Here is a 19,745-nt window from a genome sequence, read left to right as displayed (position 1 = left end):
AGGAATTATTCACCCATGCTTCTTTTTCCCCAATCTTTTGCCCACCTCTACCAGCTGAGGGATTAAGAAACGCTCCCACTCTCAAGAATCCCAAAGGTAAGGCCAGAGGTGAGGTCAGAAACTTTAATTCCCGAATACATTGAGCAAAAATATAACCCCCCAAACAGCAATGTTTTTTTCCTAAGAGGATAGCTTGCCCATACCTAGGGAAAGGGACATAAAGGAGAGAAGGTGGGGGACTTTGGGGCACAGTCCCAACTTCCCCTACAACTAAACAAGGATTGTCCTCTGCATTGTCAGCGTAGGGTTCTCCTGATCTATATGTTTTGAGAGACTGAAGGCTCGGCTATTCTTCCTTGAACAAGAGCTTGTCCATGCCTCTCTATAGGGGCTGTCTGGAGGAAGGAGGGTTGTCTGCCTGCTACTCCTACAGTATTTTCTGGCCAGTTCCTGCACCCCATTCTAGAAGCTCCCCGATAGGCGTGAGGGGAAGGCATCCGTGATGTCCGAGCAGGAGTCTATGCCTCCGTGGTTTGTGTTGCGGTGAAGACCACAGTCTTCCGATTTCGCAGCATCTTCTTCCTGGATGGGGGAAGTGGTTCATAGGCGTGACTAGTGTCCTAGGTGAGACGGATGAGAGGTGGAATAGGGGGATGCTTTTCAGTAGAAAAGCAAGGACTAGAGGAATGGAAAGTAGGACCTCACCGAATCTTCCTAGCGATGAAATAAACAGCCAGCAGAAGGCAGAGACAGCCAGCCAAGATTCCCACCCCTAGGCTCAGCATTTCACCTGGGAGAAAGATGGAAGGTGTCAGCCTAGGACTAACAGACACTGAGCCTTTCCCTCGCTCATGGAGAAGCCCCCACCCCCTGCCCCATACCTGAGGAGGCGTCTTACCTGTGGTATACAAGGATTCCGCTGTAGGGAAGAAAACTTGGGTCAGGGAAACTTCAGATCCCGTCCTGGGAGCTGGGAGCAGCCCACTGTGCCTCTATGCTGGGGAAGTCACCTGGCCACTCAGGGTTGGGGACTGGTTCCCAGTCCAAGCAAGTCCTGGAAACCCTTCCCCTCTTAGCCTTCTTTTCCTTCCCAGGGGCTCCCTAGTTCCTGTCGTTGAGTCCCCCAGCTTCCCATCTCCGTTCCAAGCCCTGTTCAGTCACCTTGGATGAAAGAAGCCAGGACCGGTCGCTGATTGAGAGGTTGGGGGAGTCGGTAGTTCTGTACCAGGAGCGTAGAGGGTTCCTTCTCTGTGGAGAACAGTGTCTCCTGAAGCTTTTCCAGCTGGGGGTACAGGAGTGGGATTAGGGGAGAAGTGTCGCTCAGGAGAGGGAAAGCGTTGGTACAGTTGTACTTCTGCCTCTGCTCTCCACCACTCACCTGTCCCTTTGAAATCTGGGCCCTTCGATTGAAGACAGTCCAGAGCACACTCTGGTAGCAGGGGGGTGTGGTGAGCGAGCCATTGTAACGGAAGAACTGTGCCAGCAGTGGGGGGAGCAGCGCTCGCACGTTGAAGGGAAGCACTGAGGTATTCTGACCTGCGGAGCACATACTGGGGTCACCTTCTCACTGCACCCTAGCTGACGTGGACACGCCTCCATGAGTGGAACTCCCTGACACCTAACTTCCTCACCCCAGGTCTCTGAGGCCTTTTGGGGTGGGGGAGGGGGGAGTTTCCCTGAAGTCCAATCTCACTTTGTCCTAAAACAGATTTTTAGGGCTCACCTTTATACCTAATTTTATGCAAGTGACTCAGAATGTGTTCGTAAGCTGGGTTCTCAGTCTCACCCACCTGGAAGGAGAGGAAAGGGGGAGAGTTTGGCATGAGTCCATGTAGAGAACAAAGGGTCAGAGTGGTTGTTGACTTGCCTTGGGAGCGAGACCAGCAACAGACACGGGCTGAATAGGACTGAGGGATGCGGGGGTGGAGGGAGACCTGGGAGGGAGTGGGGCCACTGACCTCCAGGAGAACGCCCAAGACAGCCAGGCCCTGAGGCCTCGCAGCGGCCTCACTCAAGCTGTGATAGGAATCAGAGTCGTAATGTACGATGTGGAGCTGAGGGGAGAGGCATGGAATCATTGCATGTTTCCCCACTGCCCCCTCCCAAAGGCTTCCACCCTAGCTCCCACCCCCACCAGCTCCAGCATGTCCTACATCTGTCCCACGCAGCTTGGAATTATCCCCCAACTCCGGCTTTGCCCAGTTTCCAGATCCTTCCTTTTCCCTGCAGCGCCCGTGCCTGTCAGTGTCCTAGTCCAGGCTTCGCCCCCTGGTACCTCTGCAGCTGACGCTTGGCTGTTGATCTGGTGCTCTGACCCCCCTGGGGATCCTTTCTGACCCCAGTGCAGGTGGAGCTGGGCAGCTACGTACTTCTGGGGAAGTCCCTCCAGATACAGGGTAGGGGGCAGAGAGAGTTGCACTGTGAGAAAGACAGCAAGCTGGGGTTGGTGGAGGAATGTGGGCACATCCTCACCCCGGGGTTGCCACCCTTCTTGGGAGACTTGGCCAGCCTCTGCTGTCTTCCTTCCCTAACAGCACCCAGCTCTTCCCATAGGCCACTGCTTTTCTAGCTCATCTTTCTCTGAAGCTCAAGCCCAGGCTGTGATACTCATCCACCCACTGAACTTGCTCATCGACATTCAGTTCCTACCTTGGGCTACAGGAGCCTCACCCCCATTCTCACATCTCCAAATTTATAGAGGAAGCCTTCTTAGAATCTGGAAGTTCGGAGAATGCTTATTTCCCCTGACTTGTAAGATTGGAACTGGAACTTTCGCCTCCTTGGAGCCTGGGCTTGTTACCTGTGTGGCCATTATTGTGCAGGTCCAAGGGCTTGGTGCCAGGCTGCTCGTATCCGTGGGGCTGCACAGCGGGCAACTCCGGGTCAAAAGTCACACTGTCTGTCTGGATGTTGATGGGGGACTGGGCGTTGCTTCCACACTCCGGGTAAGAGGCTGGCCAGTGCTGTTGGCCATGTGGGCCTGGTGGGGGTTACCGGAACCTTTGTCCTGCCCTCCAGCCCCAGCCACCCTTCAGCAACCCCCCACCAAGCTATACATCTGTGGGGAGATAGAAATGCCCTTCCCTCCACCCCAGGTGCAGACCCCCGGTGTGTGGGGCTGAGTGAGTACTGTGTTTCCCTGAAAATAAGACCTAACCGGAAAATCAGCCCTAGCATGATTTTTCAGAATGACATCCCCTGAACATAAGCCCTAATGCGTCTTTTGGAGCACAAATGAATATAAGACCCGGTCTTATTTTCGGGGAAACAAGGTAGGAGGCCCTGTGGGAGCTGATGCTACACTTCCCTCCACCCACCCACGTGTGCAATGATTCCCCAGCTCTCCTGGTAAATGGGTGGTAGTGGCTTTTACTTGCATGTAGTTTGAAGACAAGAAAGCTGAATGAGGGAAGAGGGGATAGGTAGGATGCCTGCATATCCAGAGAGGGGCAATCAGAGTAGGAGCAGGAAAACGGGGGAAATAAAATGATCCTAGAGAGGCAGGGGCTCTGTGGGGCCCCTTATTAAGTGTCCTTGGGATTCAGAGCTACTGGCTTTCCCCCATTTGCTTTTTACTCTCCGCCAGGACCTAGCATTGACTCTGGAGTTCAGTTATTAATTAGAAGTTCAAAGGAATTGAGTTCCACCTCCACCAGGGTCACAAACTATCCTGCCAGTCTCTTCCTCACCCCTGACCTCATGCTCCGTCCCAATGCCAGATACAGGGGGTGGGGGAGGATTGATTAGGATGAAGAGCCAGACGGTGAAGTGGCAGCTGAGCTCACAGTTCTTTCCCCACCGGGTTTCTTTTCCACCCCAGCTGCCTCATCTCACAGACTGAGGACATAACTGGCTTTTCTGCTGAATCAGGAGAGGAGGGGTTGGGTGGTTAGAACCGGGTCTAGGAGTCACACGTGCAAACCCTAGGGCACAGCAAGATGGGAAGTGAGGAGGTCTAGGAAACCCCAGGACATAAATCTTCCTGTCAGGTGAAGAGGTCCCAGTGTGAAAGGGGTGCGGGTAGGCCTTAGGTTCCGCTCTCACCCTCATACGTCCAGTGGTGACCTGCAAGGCAGAAGAATTGGGGTTACAGCGGCGGCGCAGCCGGGGTCAGGGCCCTCCCTGGGGCGGGCACGGCGTCCCGCCCCACCTCCCTCTGCTCCGTCTCCTCCCTCAGCTCCAGCACTTCCCAAAGGAAACCCTGAAACTGGACACCTCGGTGGAAAGGTCGGGGGGCCTATTTAAAATCACCAGCCAGGCTGTGCTTGTGCTTGCTGAGTAAAGGGGGAGGAGAAATGAAGAGATAAAGCCTGGAGACTAAAATTAACCTGGACCCAAACGCGCCATCCGCCGTCCTTAGTTTCCTCCAGCCTGAGCGGAGCCAATCTAACTCTTATAGGATTGGGGTGAGGTGAGGGTGTGGGCAGAGGGACTGGAACAAGGGGAGGGGATAGGGGTTCAGAGTGGGGGGTGCCACTGAGGGGAGAAGGGCGATTATTCCTTTGCTTTGAAGCATTGCAGGCATCCAGGCACTGAGCTGGAAATGAACATTTCAATAATGTTCTCCTTCATGTCCCAGTACCTCTATAGGAGGAAAGGAACATTTCAGTTCCTCCTCCTGGTTCCTGGAACTGGAGAGGAAACTTCCCCATTACCAGGAGCCTCTATTCCCTAGATTTCCAGATGGCTAAAGAAGGCGGGAGTCCCAGCAGGGTCCGCTCTAGGTTGATGGTGGTGGGTGGGCACAGGCAACCAGCCTGGCAGGGACAGGATGAAAGTGAAGCATTGTGTGTGGGAAAGAGAGCTGCCAGCTGGGTCACATGCCAGGCTCTGGTGCAGTCCGGTCGGGCTGAGAGGCAGGGGGTCTGCTGGTCCAGCCCTCACCCAGGACCAAACCGCTTCAAGGGGAAAGGTTGGCCTTGCAGGTTTTCTTTGCATTATTCCAATTACTAGAAGCTTTGGAGAGAAATCCTGAATTCCTTCCTCTTTCTCTCTCATTCCCTCAAATTCCTCATACTTCTAAGATATCCTTGATCTCAACCTTGGGCTCTTCTGCTGGCCCATCCCTCAGTTCAGACAGCTCTGAAAAGTAGCCCAAAGGAGGGCAGGAGGCAGCTTCTCACCCGCTGAGTGGGACACCCCAACAACGGGAATTCACGGCTTCTGTGCAGGGACAGCCGTGTCCTTCCCTCCCCACTAATTCTACACCTACATCTAGTCTAACACACTAATTCTACATCTCTTCCTGGAGACTCTTTCCCTACTTTTTTCTTTTTCCTCAGATGCAATTTCTAACTCTTCATTTCGCTTCCCACCCCCATCATCCTCTCTGCATTCCCCTTCTGTCTCTAGACACCTCCCTCTCCCTGTTCTTCCAGCAAATCTTAATCCACACACCTACTGCGTGCTAAGTACAGGAAACTCAAAAATGAGGGGTCCTGGGGATGCCCCTGGAGCACCTCGGCCGGTTTCCCCGAGTCCCTCATCTCCTGGAAGCGCCTGGAAGTCCTTTGTAAACTGTAAAGGGCCCAAGAATGTTGACTGTTATTGCTACGGCTTTCAGGGAAAAACTGGGAAAGTTTCATGGACTCAAGAGGGAACCTTGGCCATGAGGTTCAGAGTCAGGGAGCAGGGTCGGGCTTAGGCAGGTGGCCGACTCTCGGTCTCCAGGCCTCTTTGGCTCCCTAATTGGAGGAGTTCGTAAATAAAGAAGGCCAGGAGGGCTGCAGCTGGGGAAGAGCCCCGGAGAGAGTCTGTAGCCGGCACAGAGATTCCCCAGTGTGTGTCCACCCCCCTCCCCCAACCCAGTTCTCCCCCATCTCCACTAGCAGCAGGGCTGGGAAGGCAAAGGGAAAAGAAGGAAAATTGTCTCCTCCCCACCCCTCTTCTCCCCCATCCCCGAGCCTATTTTCTAGCCCCTAGGCTTCCTTTTACACGCCTCCTCCCTGCATTAAGCACGTCTAAGGACATGTGGATATCAGTACAGACACACAGACACACAGATGTACCTACCCCCGACTGCAGCCAGGATCCAAATCACCTCTAGCAGGAGCGTGAAGAACCTCATGGTCCTTGGAAGGAGCAGAAGGTACTGGGAGTTTGGAAACTAAAGGACGAGGGCAGGCAGGGTGGGGGGAGAGGGAGAGAGAGAAGGGAGAGAGAGAGATTTCCTGAAGTGGAGTGTAGGTATTTCTTTTTCTCTTGCTGTCTGTGTCTCTGCGGGCTTCCAGGGGAGTTGGTTTTCAGTGGGGTGTCGTGGGTTTCTGGGTCCCCAGGAAAAATCTCTTCCTGCCCTCTCTTTTTTATCTCCCCTTGCAGCCCTCACTCTACTTGCTGGCCAGCGACTTCACAATTGCTTCCCGCTTTTAAGGTGGCTCTGGACGGGTGTACGTGGGGAGGGGGGGCTGGCTAGGTTGCTGGCTAACAGCTCCTTAAATAGCCGATTCGGCATGCAGGATGGCCCGGCTCAGAGCCCGCCCGCCTGCCTGCGGGACTCACAGGAGCCCTGGCCCAGGCTCAGGAGCCCAGCTGGGGTGAGCTCTTCCTTCCTCTGCTTTTCACACAGACACACTCACATGGGTGTCCCCTGGAGCGGGAGGAGACAGGGAAGCAGGGCTTTGGGGTCTGATCCAGCCCCTTCAGGGGGACACTGATTTCTCAGTCTCAGGCTGGCTTCTCCTCTGTGGAGCAGCTCCCTGGGGGATAGGGAACAGCCGCTCGGAGGACCGGTTCCCAATCCCCTGCAGAATTTGGGCAGGTCTGGAATAGGAAGAGTCCAGAGTTAGGAGACAGGTCACAGGGAGCAGTTGGGAGACTCAGGGTGCAAGTGGAGGGTAGGAAGTCAAGGACTAAAACCTGGGCTGTGGAAAATAATGAGAAGCGAGGCAAAGAGAGCTTGTCCAGAGCGCCTGTCACCACCCCCTTCCCACGGTGAGGCCTGGGTCCACGTGCCTGTGTGGCCTGGGTGGGGGGGTGGTTTTGTTTGCTGTATAAAGCCCATTTGTGTGCCCAGCGGGGGGAGGGGCTGCAGCCGCACCATGGAGAGACAGCGGCTTCAACTGCCAGACCCAGCCACCTCCCTCCCCAGGGAGTCCAGATCTAGGGCGGCTTTTGTCACTGAAGAGGACACCAACCCCTGGCAGGGAGGCCAGGGCAGGAGGAGAGCTGGGGAGACCTTAGAAACATTCACTACCATCATTAAAAAAAAAAAAGGCGGACTCCAAAGAAAGGGAGGGGAGGGAGCAGAGAGAGACCATGTGACCCAGTTGGAAGAGGGGCCCAGGGTCTTCCCTCCTGCCCAACAAAGGGCTGAGTAGAGTGAGTAGAACCGAGTGAAACCAGCCACCTGGGAGCTGGGCGAGGGGTGCTTAGAGGCTGCTGTGTCAGGAATGTGGGCTGGTGCTTGCTCTCCACGGGACTGGAAATCCCGATCGGAATGTACACCCTAAATCCCTCATTAGGGAATGTGAAACCCACAGATAATTTCCACCCAGACACTGAAACCTCTTTCTCTACTCCCTACGCTTCTCCAGTCACCAGCTAGGAGGGTGCTCCCGTGTGTGAGCTCCCTCTGCCCTCCTTGCTCTTGCCAAGTAGCACTAAATAGCCAAAACAAAGGATGCAGAAGGTAAACACTGGAGCAGGATAAAAGCCAAATGAACGGAAATGAATAGGGGGTGTGCAGGCAAAGGCAGGAGCCCGCCATGCCTTTCGGTCCCCCGTGATTGATCTGCAAAGCAAAGCCTCTTTGCAGATGTCACTCCCTTTCCGCATCACCCTCCACATTATTTTTCCCTTACAGGAAAGTTTTATGTTTTGAAGTTTCCCTACAGCCCCTATCTATCTCATCTAAGAAGAATACATGGTAGAGTGTAAATTAGACTTCCTGGGAATGAGGATACTTATCACAGAGGAACAGGAAAAAAAGGGGGAAAAAAAAGAAGAAGAAAGCAGAGACATCTTTGGCATGACATGAAAGAAGAGGCCCGGACACAATGACCTCAGAGTTCCTGGGGAGCGTCTGGGGCCCCGCAATTCCACCTCCCAAGGTAGGTAGTGTGTCTTGCCAGGCGCCACCTCCTGGTTGGCTGTGAATTTTTTAAATTTTCATTTAAAACGTTTTGTGTTTGATTCCTTCTGGGAAGTGTTTCACTGCTGGTGGGCTTTGGGATTTTTGTCTACACAATTGATCATTGTTTCCCAAAGATGGCTTAGCCCCACTCAGCACTTTCCCACCTCTGAGTGAGCAGCCCATCCAGCCCCGCGCACCCTCCACATGGACAAAGGCCCTGGTTTCTAGGAGAGCAAGAAGGGAGCCCAGCAGTATTCCCCAGGGATTTGACTTTATTTTGCTCTTTGGATTTACTGTGGATATTTTTGTTGTCACCAGGCTGATTTGGGTAGGTGTTAAAAGGACTCTTATATATTTTTTTCTTTTAAAAAAACAAGACAGACACCTCCCGCCCCCCTCCTCCACCTTAACTGCTGCTCAAACTCCAGCACCTTTGTTTTAATTCCTGCCTCTCTCCAGTCCATTCCTTACCTCCAGGGTGGCTAAAACCCCACAAAAACCAAGACATCCCGCTGCCTTCTGGCGCCATCTCCTGTCCTTTCAAAGGCAGTGAAATGCGAATGGGTCAGAATCAAAAGTGTCCAAGTGCGGTGACTTGGGGGTTTGCTTTTTCTTAAAAGGTCCTTTTGAAAAAGGATAGTTAAACTCACTGAGTATCCCGATTAGTCTAAATCACCTTACAGGAACCCACGCAGCGCTCTGAGATTGTATGGTGGTGTATATGAGAGTTCAGTGAGGAAGGGAGGCAGATGGAAAGGACAGAATGTTCAGCGCAGGAACTTCCTCAGGCAGTACAGGTGGTAACTAATTGCTGAGAAGAGAGAATCGAGGAGGAGACGGAATTAGATGGAATTTGATTTCCTAAAAGTGCAAGCAACTTTGTGCCATGAAGCCAAGTAGACCCAGAGATATTCTAACTTGATAATCACATTTATGTATTACCACACGATTGTTTTCTAACATATTGGTACTGAAATCCCTTAAGCCAATACAAAAGCTTCCAAGAATTAAAGTCAAAGTAATTTGGGGGAGGGGGTGGTCTGAACTCTGGATCATTTTCTCAGTTTTCTGGTTCACATTTCAGGACAGATGCAGCATGAGAATCTTATAAACATAGGACAGATAAGAGTTTGTGGTGTGAAATGTTGCAAATTTAATTAAAAAGGAGTGATTTTTGTGTCATGCATTGATTCCATGCCCAGAACACTGCCTGGTACATAAATATTTGCTGAATGAATGAATGAATCTAGTCATTGGGACATTTATTTACTTTCTTTCTACCTTTGGTATTTCACAGAATTTTAGACCAGAAGGGTCCTCAGGCAGCATTCCAACTCCCTTGTTTACCCTGTAAAGACTGAGTTTTGAGGGATTTAGGGATTCTCCTATGGCTGGTCATATTGCTGCCAAGCTGAAGCAGGTCAAGGACACAGGTGCCATTGAACTTTCTCCTGCCACACTGCTTCTCAAACGTCCGTGTGCATCAGACTGACCTGGAAAGCTTGTTAAAATACAGATTTCTGGGCCTCCCCCCACCGCAGCTTCTGATTCCGTAGGTCTGGACTCTATCCAGAGATTTGCATTTCTAACAGGTCACCAGGTGGTGCTGATGGTACCAGGCTGAGGGACACACGAAAATCAATGGCCTGCACCAACTGGAGAAGCAGAGGTAGTGAGGAGTTTGCCTGTCTTTATAGGGATGCCAGCTTCTGGATCTGTTCTTTGTAGAGGATAGCAACGATACCTTTGCTAGTTTATAAACATATATTGAGTATTTCTAGGAGGTAGGCACCGTGCCAAGCCCTAGAAATAACAAATTAATACGACAATCCCTGCTCTGAAGAATTTCATAATCTCTTAGCAGATGCAGCTCCCTTAGCCAATTCCTGCAACACAATGGTGAGAAGTTCTAAACTGTGGTGTAGCAAAGTGTTATGGAAACCAAGGCAGGTGGGCAATTGGCGGTGAGATTTTCTTTTTTTTTTTTTTGAGATTTTCTTTACCTAATGTAAACAGTCTCCACAGGATGGGAGTATAACCAGGTTCTATAGTTATATGTAAGAACATAAAAATTGCTTCTCCAAGGCAGGCAGACCCATGCTTCACTGTCTCTGAGAGTGACATCAAAGGATAGGTGATGTCAAAACAGGATTTTATATATATATATATATATATATATATATATATATATATATATATATATATACACACACACACACATATACACACACATATATACATATATGTATTTTTTAATTTAAGGACCTTTTTTGGGGGGTGGAATATTGGGGAACTGTGTTTTTCCAGGACCCATCAGCTCCAAGTCAAGTTGTTGTTTTCAATCTAGTTGTGGAGGCTCAGCTCAATGGCTTATGTGGAAATTGAACCGGTGACTTCGGTGTTATGAGTGCTGTGCTCTAACCACTGGGCAAACCGGCCGTTCCTCCTTAGTATATTTAATAAACTGCTTCCTTTGTAAGGAGGAAAGAAAAAGGATATCATGGTGCCCTAGAATTGTAATTATTTGTTCCATCTTCTTTAGGGGCCACCTCATTCTGCCGGTGTTCTCCCCTTCTCTACTATTCATCTAACTCAAATGAAGGTTGTGGACCAACCCAAGCAAAAGACAGTAACACTTCTACCACTTCCCTCTGAGAAGGTGAGAAGATTCTGGTTTAAAGAGAACTTTTTCTTTGTTTTTGAAGGAACTTTTATGTCTGAATCGCTATAGAAATAGAAATCAGCGGATAATATACCAAAATCTTGTGACGATGGGTAGCTTATTACTAATTTAAATCATCCCATGAATGCAAAGTCTGTTCTCAGATCAGATTGTGACAAATGATTGGGATTTCTCAGAAACCTTATAGCGAAAGAGCTTGCTGTGCTTTCATTGACAGTCTGCTCTCAGAATTTCTCTACATTTTTCAAAACGATGTGAGTCTTGAAAGGTAAAGTGACTTGGCTGATGTCACAGAGAAATATTAATAGGACAAAGAACCAGGCTCTGACTGACCCCTAATTCAGAATGTGTTAAAATACTTACAAAACAAAAATAAAAGCCTTTAAGGAAAACAGAGGGCATTTCTGGATCTGGCTGCTGATGCCTCAGTTAATTTCCTGTAGTAGTGAGAAGGCATTGCTCTGAGAAGGAAAGCCAAATGCAAAATCCAACAAGCCCATTTTTTAAGATTCAAGTCATTTCTAAGGCAACATCTACAAAAGTGAAATGCAGTTATTAATGAGCTCATAGATCCTGTATTCTCCCCATCATTCTGCTATCAACGTGCTTATTCGTGTGTCACATACGTTTTAGTTAAGTAGCAGGTTGGTTATAAATCCATGCACGTTGGGAAGAGCTAACCTTTTTGCTCCTATTAAAAACAATTGAAAGGAAATAGCTACTTGGAGTTGGCTCCAGAATGCTAGAGAATACCAGATCTTGGCAATGGCTTATCGCTTTTCCTCTTAATTATTATTATTTAATTATACAAGTAATACCTGATTAGTTTGGGGAAAATAGAATATTCAGAAACATACATCACTCAAAATTCTCCCAATTAGAGATAACTACTGTTAACATTCTGATGTCATAAACTTTTTTCTATAAAGTTATGTCTAAATGCATATATTTTGTATAAATACTGTATTTTTTATAAAAATAGGACCATACAATATACATAATTGGCCTCTAACCTTTTTTTCTAACTCTATTTTGTGAACATTCTTCTCTGTCAAAAACATGTTGACAGAGAAGATGCAACACGATGCACCAATTTAAAGTGCTTCATGTTATATAGAAGTAACCTAATGTATTTAACCAATCTTCTGCCTTTTGACAGTTTGGTTTTTTGTGTTATTTTTTAATCCAGATTTTACCTATGACAAACACTAATTCAATTAGAATATTCTTGTTCATATATATTTACACACTAGTCCAATTGTTTTTCAGAAGTAGAATTGCAAGAGGGTATATATTTTGTTAAAAAACTTTTTATTGTGAAAAAGTTCAAATTCATTCCTTTTGTTAAAATCAAGTTTATGGAAGTACAGCTTACACACAGTAAAATTCACTGTTTTTAGTGTATAGTTCTATGAGTTTTGACAAATACATACAGTTGTGTAACCATCATCATGATAAAACTACAGAACAATTCATCACCTCTGGCCTCCCCCTAATTTCCTCCTGCCTCTTTGAAGTCAGCTTTTCTTCCCCAACTCGTCCTTTAGTCACTAGTGACATGTTTTCTGACCCTATAATTTTGCCTTTTCCAGAATGTCTTAGGTATTATATTATACAGCATGTAGCCTTTTGCGTCTGGCTTCTTTCACTTAGCATTCACTTATGTTGTTGCATATCAAAATGTATTTCATTTTATTGCTGAGTTTTTCTATTATATAGATATACCACAGTTTGTTTGTCCAACTTACCAGTTGAAGAACATGTGGGTTGTTTCTAGTTGTTGGCAACCATGAATAAACCCTCGATTACAGGTTTGTGAGTGGACATATGTTTTTGTTGTTCTTGAGTAAATACCTAATGCTGGGTTGTATGGTGAGTGTATGTGTAACTTTGTAAGAAACTGCCAAACTGTTATTCATAGTGGTTGTACTGTTTTTCATTCCCACCAGCAATGTATGAGAGCTCAGTTTCTCCACACTTAATATTGAGTTACAAAAAACAAAACAAAACAAAAGAGTAGCCGTTCTAATAGGTGTGTAGTCGTATTTCCTTTTGGTTTTAATTTGGGATGTGCCCTTTTTTTAGGGTTTTTGCTATATTTCTTTCCATATTGCTCTCCATAAAGGCTATATTTTTCCAATGGCATGTACACGAGTTGTCACTCTTTCTTTGTAGAGATAAACAAAGGACCCTATAATTGGTGTTCCACAGTTAGGCAAAAATTCAGTATTTTTTTCTCCCTTGTGACCTTTTAGCTATCACACAGAAATAAAATTCACTTGTATCAAGGTTAAATTTTTGTACAGTGAATCCCATCTTCTCAATGATTTTCAGTATAAAGTGAGAGCTGTGTTCATGTGGAAGAAATTTTGGCTTAAAGATGAGTAAAGTCTACATTAGTGAGTGTAGCAAGCTCTTCAAGGACATATATTGAAAGTAAACCCATCATTTTACAAGAAATACTATTATAATAATTTATACTAATGCAAAATACTGCTTCTCAAAATAGCTCATATAACCAAGCAGGAGAAAACTTGGCTTAAAGGGACCACACTGCACCAGTCACCTGGCTTCTATCAAATTGCAGTATATTTCAGTAGGATTGCATTTAACTCTTTGATTACTAAGACTTTGCTTTTGGTATTTTGGGGAAGCCACGGATTTGATTGAACTGAAGTGAAATAGAAACACAAACACAGCCTTGGCAAAAATCTCAACTGTATTAATAAACATGGGAGCATATTTATTGGAACACATGGAAGAAGAGTATACCAAAATCCTGTCAATATCCATTGAATAAGTCCTCTATTTTATAACTGTAAGTTTGGATCTAGCACACTAAACTTCTATACCTATCTTCTTATTTTCTACTGCAGAATAAGAAAAGCAGACATTGGCTTAAGGACAGCTAATCCACTCAGTATGTTTTGTTGTGTTTGTAGAAGGTTCGCAAGTCAATCGTTAGCTACCTCAGATTATTTTTAAATTTGACTTTTATTTTTATCAAAGTAGTTCAGGTACACAGTTTAAAAAGTCAAATAGACCAAGAAAAATCATAATGAAATACTCTATGCTCCTTTCTTTTAGGTGTTCTATAATTTTATGATAATGTACCATGGTGTAGGTCTTTTTTATTTCTTGGAAGGGTATTCAGTGGGCTCATTTGTCTACTTTCCTCTAGAAAATTCCTGCTTCCTAGAGACAATTTCTGTAACTTTTTAACTGTTTCTTCTAGTCTATAACTCCAAATTTCCAAAAACCTGTTTACTAGAAATACTACTGTTTCTTGACTTTTTTCATTTTAGATGTTATTGTCTATTAACTTCCAACTATGAAAGATGAGGACTTATCTCTTTTATGCAACACTCCCTCCCCAACCCGTATTTCTACGCTATCCTTCTGATATAGTTTATCACAAGTTTAGTTAAATCAGTATTCAGCATTTAAATTATTAATATCATCAATATTTACTCACAGCAAAGCCAAGGAGTGTATATTTCCTCTCTTGTGCAACTTTTAATTTCCTTTGAACTAATAATGGCCCCCCCCCCCCCTTTGGCTCTAGTTTTTTAGTTGCTCATTCATCTCTAAACTTATTGTTTAAAATATAACTCCTCTCTCATTATGTTCAAACAGATCAGGTAATCTGTCCTAACTTTTTTTTTACAGCAATATTTCTCTTGGAGCCCTCTATCCTCCAGTTCTAAGTTAGACTGGCTTCTTTTCTCTATGGAAGCTTTTTACAATTTAGTATCTTTCCTTTCTTTTAGGTGTTCTATAATTTTATGATAATGTACCATGGCGTAGGTCTTCTTTATTTCTTGGAAGGGTATTCAGTGGGCTCATTTGTCTAAAAACTTGTGTTCTTCAGCTCTGGGATATTTTCTCATATTTTTTTTTGACAATTTTGTTTTATATGTTCTCTTTCTCTGAAACTCCTGTTAATTGTATGCTGAATCTTCTGAACCCTTCTCTAATAGTTTTAAGTTTTTCCTTCTATTTTCCATCTCTTTGCTTTCTGTTCTATTTTTAGAAAGAGTTCCTCAACTTTATCTGTCACTCCTTCTATTGAATTATTAAGTTCTGCCTTTATATTTTTAATTTTTACAAGCTCTTCATTCTATGAATATTGTTTTCATAGTTATTTTCTTTTATTTTCATGAATACATTATGTTATGATATTAACTTAGGCTTTTTTAAAAAAATTGTTTTCTTTGCTTCCTGCACCATCTGTTTCCTCTGAGTTCTTTTTTTTTTTTCAGGGAGTTTTTGTTTTTGTTTTTGGTCTCTGCTTTTATGTGAAAACCCTTTCTAAGATATTTGGTGGTCTTACCTATCCGTTCACATTTATGAGTAAGGCATTTAAAAGATGTGTATTATTAAGTTCTGCCTTTATATTTTTAATTTTCACAAGCTCTTCCTTCTATGAATATTGTTTTGAATATTGTAATTAGTACATGACTGAAGCCCGTTAAGGCCTCTATATAAACTTTTAAGATTCTGGTGAGTGTGTGGAGCTCTGCTCATCTTGTGGCGCCTAAGACAAGCCTCCTAAACCATCGTGATGGACGCATGTTGCATGGGAAATCTTTGGGACACACTTGGTTGGAGCATAATTGTAAGTGCGCATAGATAAAGCAACCTACACAACACTCTGGCCAAATGCTGAAGAGCCTTTTTTATTTAAACAAACAAACATGATCAAGAAACAACTGTTTAAGCAAGCTGCTGTAGGGGCAGTGTGTACCAGGAGCAGCCGGAGTGGCCCCGCCCAGCTCCTTTCCTGGGACCCACTCTCAGCATCTCAGCATCAAGCCGCCATAGCTTTGGACTCTTGGCTGGAATGAGCAGGCAAGCTTGCAGATTTGAAGATGAAGCCTCCACTCACCAAAGCTGCATGGTGCCTGAGCTGCCGAAAATTTTACAGAGTGAAGCTGTCATGCCGCCTGTAAGCCCGTTAACAGTTCATGTAGCCCCCAGCAACCATGGTTCTACTTTCCTCTATGATTTTGAGGGCTCTCAGTACCTCACATCCAATGTGAAAAGATCTTGGAAGTTATCATTTCCATCCTTACAACAGGAAAAAGCTGGGAAAACTGAAAATCAGCAAAATTTTCTGGGCCATCAGAGAAGTAAAGCTGTAGGGTAAACTACCCCCCTGAAATCTGGAGAGACGGGTGTATTCAGAGACTTACGGAAGCATTCTCACCAGGAGCAGAAGTTCTGAAGCCATAAACTGGTGATTTTGATAAATTTCTGGAGGCTGAGTGTGGACTAGCAGAAGAGGAAGAAATTCTCAGGTGTCACAGTGTTAGGAGTATCTCCACTTTTTCTTAGGCTCTCCGTTCAGAATGCAACTAAGTTCTCATGGTAAACATTTGAGAAAGATTTTCTTAAGAAATTAAAAATCTTCTCAAATTTCTCTATTCCTCCAGTTCCATCCAGCTTTCTGGTCTCATCTAGGGGGACAAAACAATCAATAGGAGACAGGGCTTCAAGGAAATAGAATGGGAATGCTTTGGCCAGGGAAAGGAGTAGCAGGAAAGGGAAAAATAAACTATAGCACTGGAAGAGAAACAGAACCCTTGAGAAGGCCACAGCCCTGAGACACATCAGAAAACCAAAACTGAGACTTACTCAGAAGATTATAAAATACTTCCCCTGAGCCACACCCTCCTACCACACCAACAAGTCCCCACTATAATGACACAGTAAGTGACAGCTGAAAGAGCAGCAGAACACAGACTCTCTCCAAGGAGTAGTAGTACCTTGTGAATCCTCCAAGCCAAGAATGGAGGCAAAGACAAGGGTACTAGATGAACTTGAAGCCTCTAATAACTATAGCTACAACAAACATTAAACACAGCCCAACACCTAGCTAGATTAAAATAAATTATCACAGTAAAGTCCTATTTACTTTAGTTTACATTATTCAGTACAGGATATTTGTCAAAAAAAAAAAAAAAAAAAGAATATATTCAAAAAGGCCAAGAAAAAACAGTCTAAAAAGACAAAACAAGCATCAGAACCAGACTCAGATACGACACATATGTTGGATGATCAGAGTATTTAAATTAACTGTGATTAATTATGTTAAAGGTGGTAATAGAAAAAGTGGAAGACTTGCAAGAATAGATGGGTGACATAAGCAAAGATGGAAATTCTAAGAATCAAAAGGGAATATCAGGGATAAAACCAAAACACAGTAACAAATAATGCCTTTTATGGGCTCATTAGAAGACTCAAGAAAGGGACCGGCCAGGTGGCTCAAGTGGTGGGAGCGCTGTGCTCCTCATGCCGAGGTCTCCGGTTCGATTCCCACATGGGCCAGTGAGCTGCACCCTCTGGAGCTAAGCTGCCGTGAGCTGGGCTGCCGTGGGCTACCGTGTGAGAAACTGGTGGAAACAACAACAGCTTTAACAAGAATGGGGAGTGGGAGGCGGCGGGGGGGCACAAGAAAGGGGGAAAAAGAAGACTCAAGAAAGAATCAGTGAACTTAAGATATATAGATAGGTCAATAGAAATTCTCACCTTGAGAAGGAAAATAAATAAACAACAAAAAACAGAACATAAAATAACTATAGTCCAGTATCGAAAGGTGTAATGTGTATGTAATTTGAATAACAAAGGATAAGAAATGTAACAAGAATATCTGAAGGATTAGTGGCTAAGAACTTTCCAAACATTAATTATATAAAGCAAACCAGGAACCTAGAAACACAGAGGACATCCAGCAAAGATAAATTCAAATCAACCAACTAACCAACCAAACAAAAACCACCTTGATACGCCATATTCAGACTATAGAAATCTGAACAACAACAAAAAAACTTGAAGGAAGCCAGAAAAATTCTAGAATTCTATATTCAATGACAATTATCCTTCAAAAGTGAGAAGAAAATGGCTTCGTTGAAAATCAAAAATTGAAGGAATTCATTGTTAGTAAACCTGCCTTAACAGAAATAAATTCTTCAGACAGCTGTAAAATGATATAGGCCAAAAACGTACAGGAGAAGGAATAAACGAAAGTTAAGAAAAAGTAAGATGTGTGTAATCATGTATGGAAGCTTGTTGACTAGTAGACTGATGGTGAGGGGATGGCACAGATAGCTGGCTACTTTCTACCATTTTGTGAGTATTTCTGGACTTGTCTCTTAGGCTGGTCAGTTTCTTTAGAGAGGAAGCCTCTAACCTTTTACCTGAAGGCACACCCCACTTTAAGATGCATGGAGGAGACAAGGGGGTTGGTTTGGGAGAGTTCTCACTGGTTGAAATACAGATTTTCACCTTCTCTGCCAGTTTTCATTACATCTAGCCTGGTATGTGTAGGAGTGATTTCTGGTGGTTCCAAATCAGTCTGAATTCTGGAGAAAATGAATTCTGGAGAAAATGTGTTGGCATTAGTTGCACTGCCGTAGTTTTGTCTTGAGACTGCAAATTAACTAGTTTGGAAAAGGGAAAGGTTAAAAAGTTCGGAGGAAGAACAGTCTGGAGTTATCCTTCACTCTCACTCCATCACCTGTTTCCCAAAAAGGCATCAACCAACCTCTATATTTCCTAACGGAAGTATGGATATAAACTGCCAACTGAGAGTTATTTGGTACAGAATCAATTACTAAACATGAGTACCCACTGTGTGCTCAGCACTGTGCCAAGTACCAAGAGAAAACCAAGCTACTGACTTGGTTTCTCTCTAGGAAATTTCAGTGAGTTTGGGCGAACCAAAATTAAATGACATATAGAAGATGTGGCTAGGCAGACCAGGGCAAACGCTGGGTGAATAGAACATTTAATAAGTCTTACGAATTTGGAGAAGGTTAAATGGTTTTGGTTAAGGTAGAAGAACAGCATAAGCACCGCTAGAAAGAGGAGAATGCCTGTATGACTTGTATGGAACAAAATGGCACTGGTGAGACTTGGTCAGAAAAATTGTTCTAGGGACTTGTTCTAGTTACTATTGCTGCATAACAAACAACTCCAGATTTAGAGGCTCAAAACAGTAATGATCATTTTATTACCTCTCATGGTTTCTGTGAACAGGAATTTGGAAAGAGCTCAGCTGGGTGGTTCTGGCTCAGGATTTATGTGGTTGCAATCAGACAGTGGCTGGAGCTGGAAAAAGTAGGGGGTGGAGAAGCTGGGGGCTGGGTGGGTACCTCTCATTCTCTTCACAGAGGCTTGAGGCTTCTCCCTGTGATCTCTCCTATACGTTAGTTTGGGCTTCCTCAGGGGGTAGATCTTTGGAGAGGGCCATTGTCTCATGTTGGGTTCCCCAGGAAGTAGACTCTGAGATGGAAATAGCATTCAGAACATTTATTGGGGGGATGATATTGGATTCAATATCTGTGGAAGAGAGGAGAAGGAAGCAGGATGAAGCAGTGGGAGAAAGTGAATGGCAATGCAGGCCCCTGGGGGTGCTCTGGAGCGCTGATGAATGACCCCTCAGAGTTAGTCTAAGTTGGGGCAAAGGGCTGGCCGGGCCTGTATAGCTCTGTGTTGAAGGAGGTCTGACCTTGGGCAAGGCACTTTCCTTCAGCTGAGGTAACCCCCTACAAGGGCCGACAGCGGAAGGTCATCCCGGCACTGAGGGGAATCAGTTCTTCATTCCTGAAGGAAAACCTGGGTCGTGCATTTCTGTGTCCACCACGGCCCTGACCAGATCGGTGGCTTTCAGTAGAGGCCATCCTGTAACAACCTGCCACTGAGAAAGTTGGGGGGTAAATACTCCAACCTCACTCCCCTCCAAACTCCCCATCTCCTGCCAGCCCTCTCCCCCTCCCCCAAACCCAGGAAGTTCATAGGACTCTGTGGGGTTTTGAGTCACAGAGTGAAGAGTGGATCTGGCGGGCAACAGAAGATATTCTGCAGCAGAAGATGAGTTTAGTTTTTGAACCTTAAAGACACGTCGAGTTAAAGAATATCCTGGTGGACACTTCTTATTGGTGGATTAAAGGCATGTTCTGAACCACCCTCTTACTCATTCCACTCCTT

General features: G+C 45.3%; 2 protein-coding genes across 3 annotated transcripts in view; one reads left to right on the top strand and one right to left on the bottom strand.

Annotated features, from left to right (window-relative positions):
- Positions 1-109: 109 nt before the first annotated feature.
- CA14 (carbonic anhydrase 14) lies at positions 110-6,140 on the bottom strand. The gene is made up of 11 exons (XM_019739917.2): positions 6,013-6,140; positions 4,045-4,065; positions 2,801-2,980; positions 2,276-2,418; positions 1,959-2,054; positions 1,724-1,790; positions 1,379-1,536; positions 1,162-1,282; positions 899-919; positions 706-790; positions 110-582 (listed from the first exon to the last, which is right to left on the bottom strand). The coding sequence occupies exons 1-11, from the start codon at positions 6,065-6,067 to the stop codon at positions 519-521; spliced, it is 1,011 nt and encodes a 336-aa protein (XP_019595476.1). The 5' UTR covers positions 6,068-6,140; the 3' UTR covers positions 110-518.
- The window catches only part of ANP32E (acidic nuclear phosphoprotein 32 family member E), a 30,018-nt gene continuing 16,228 nt past the window's right edge, over positions 5,956-19,745 (top strand). Inside the window, exons 1-3 of one of the 2 annotated variants that reach the window (XM_019739920.2) lie at positions 5,956-6,088; positions 7,802-8,048; positions 10,614-10,730. In XM_019739920.2, the coding sequence (XP_019595479.1) occupies positions 7,995-8,048; positions 10,614-10,730 (171 nt within the window). In that variant the 5' untranslated portion in view covers positions 5,956-6,088; positions 7,802-7,994. Of the gene's footprint in view, positions 6,089-7,801; positions 8,049-10,613; positions 10,731-19,745 lie in introns of those variants that run through there. The other variant, XM_074318850.1, reaches the window with a different exon arrangement.

The sequence above is a fragment of the Rhinolophus sinicus genome, linkage group LG14 (assembly GCF_036562045.2).
Source record: "Rhinolophus sinicus isolate RSC01 linkage group LG14, ASM3656204v1, whole genome shotgun sequence".
NCBI classification, from domain to species: Eukaryota; Metazoa; Chordata; class Mammalia; order Chiroptera; family Rhinolophidae; genus Rhinolophus; species Rhinolophus sinicus.
The sequence above is the reverse complement of the archived record's forward strand: the minus strand, read 5'-3'. Positions and strand labels throughout refer to the sequence as shown.

What these genes read in the sequence shown, in the direction of transcription:
- CA14 (XM_019739917.2), bottom strand. Translation starts at nt 6,067, where the DNA reads ATGAGGTTCTTCACGCTCCTGCTAGAGGTGATTTGGATCCTGGCTGCA. An exon ending in GCACAATAATGGCCACACAG is followed by an intron (nt 2,419 to 2,800) that starts GTAACAAGCCCA and finishes TCTTTCTCACAG; the next exon opens with TGCAACTCTCTCTGCCCCCT. An exon ending in TCTTGGGCGTTCTCCTGGAG is followed by an intron (nt 1,791 to 1,958) that starts GTCAGTGGCCCC and finishes CTCTCCTTCCAG; the next exon opens with GTGGGTGAGACTGAGAACCC.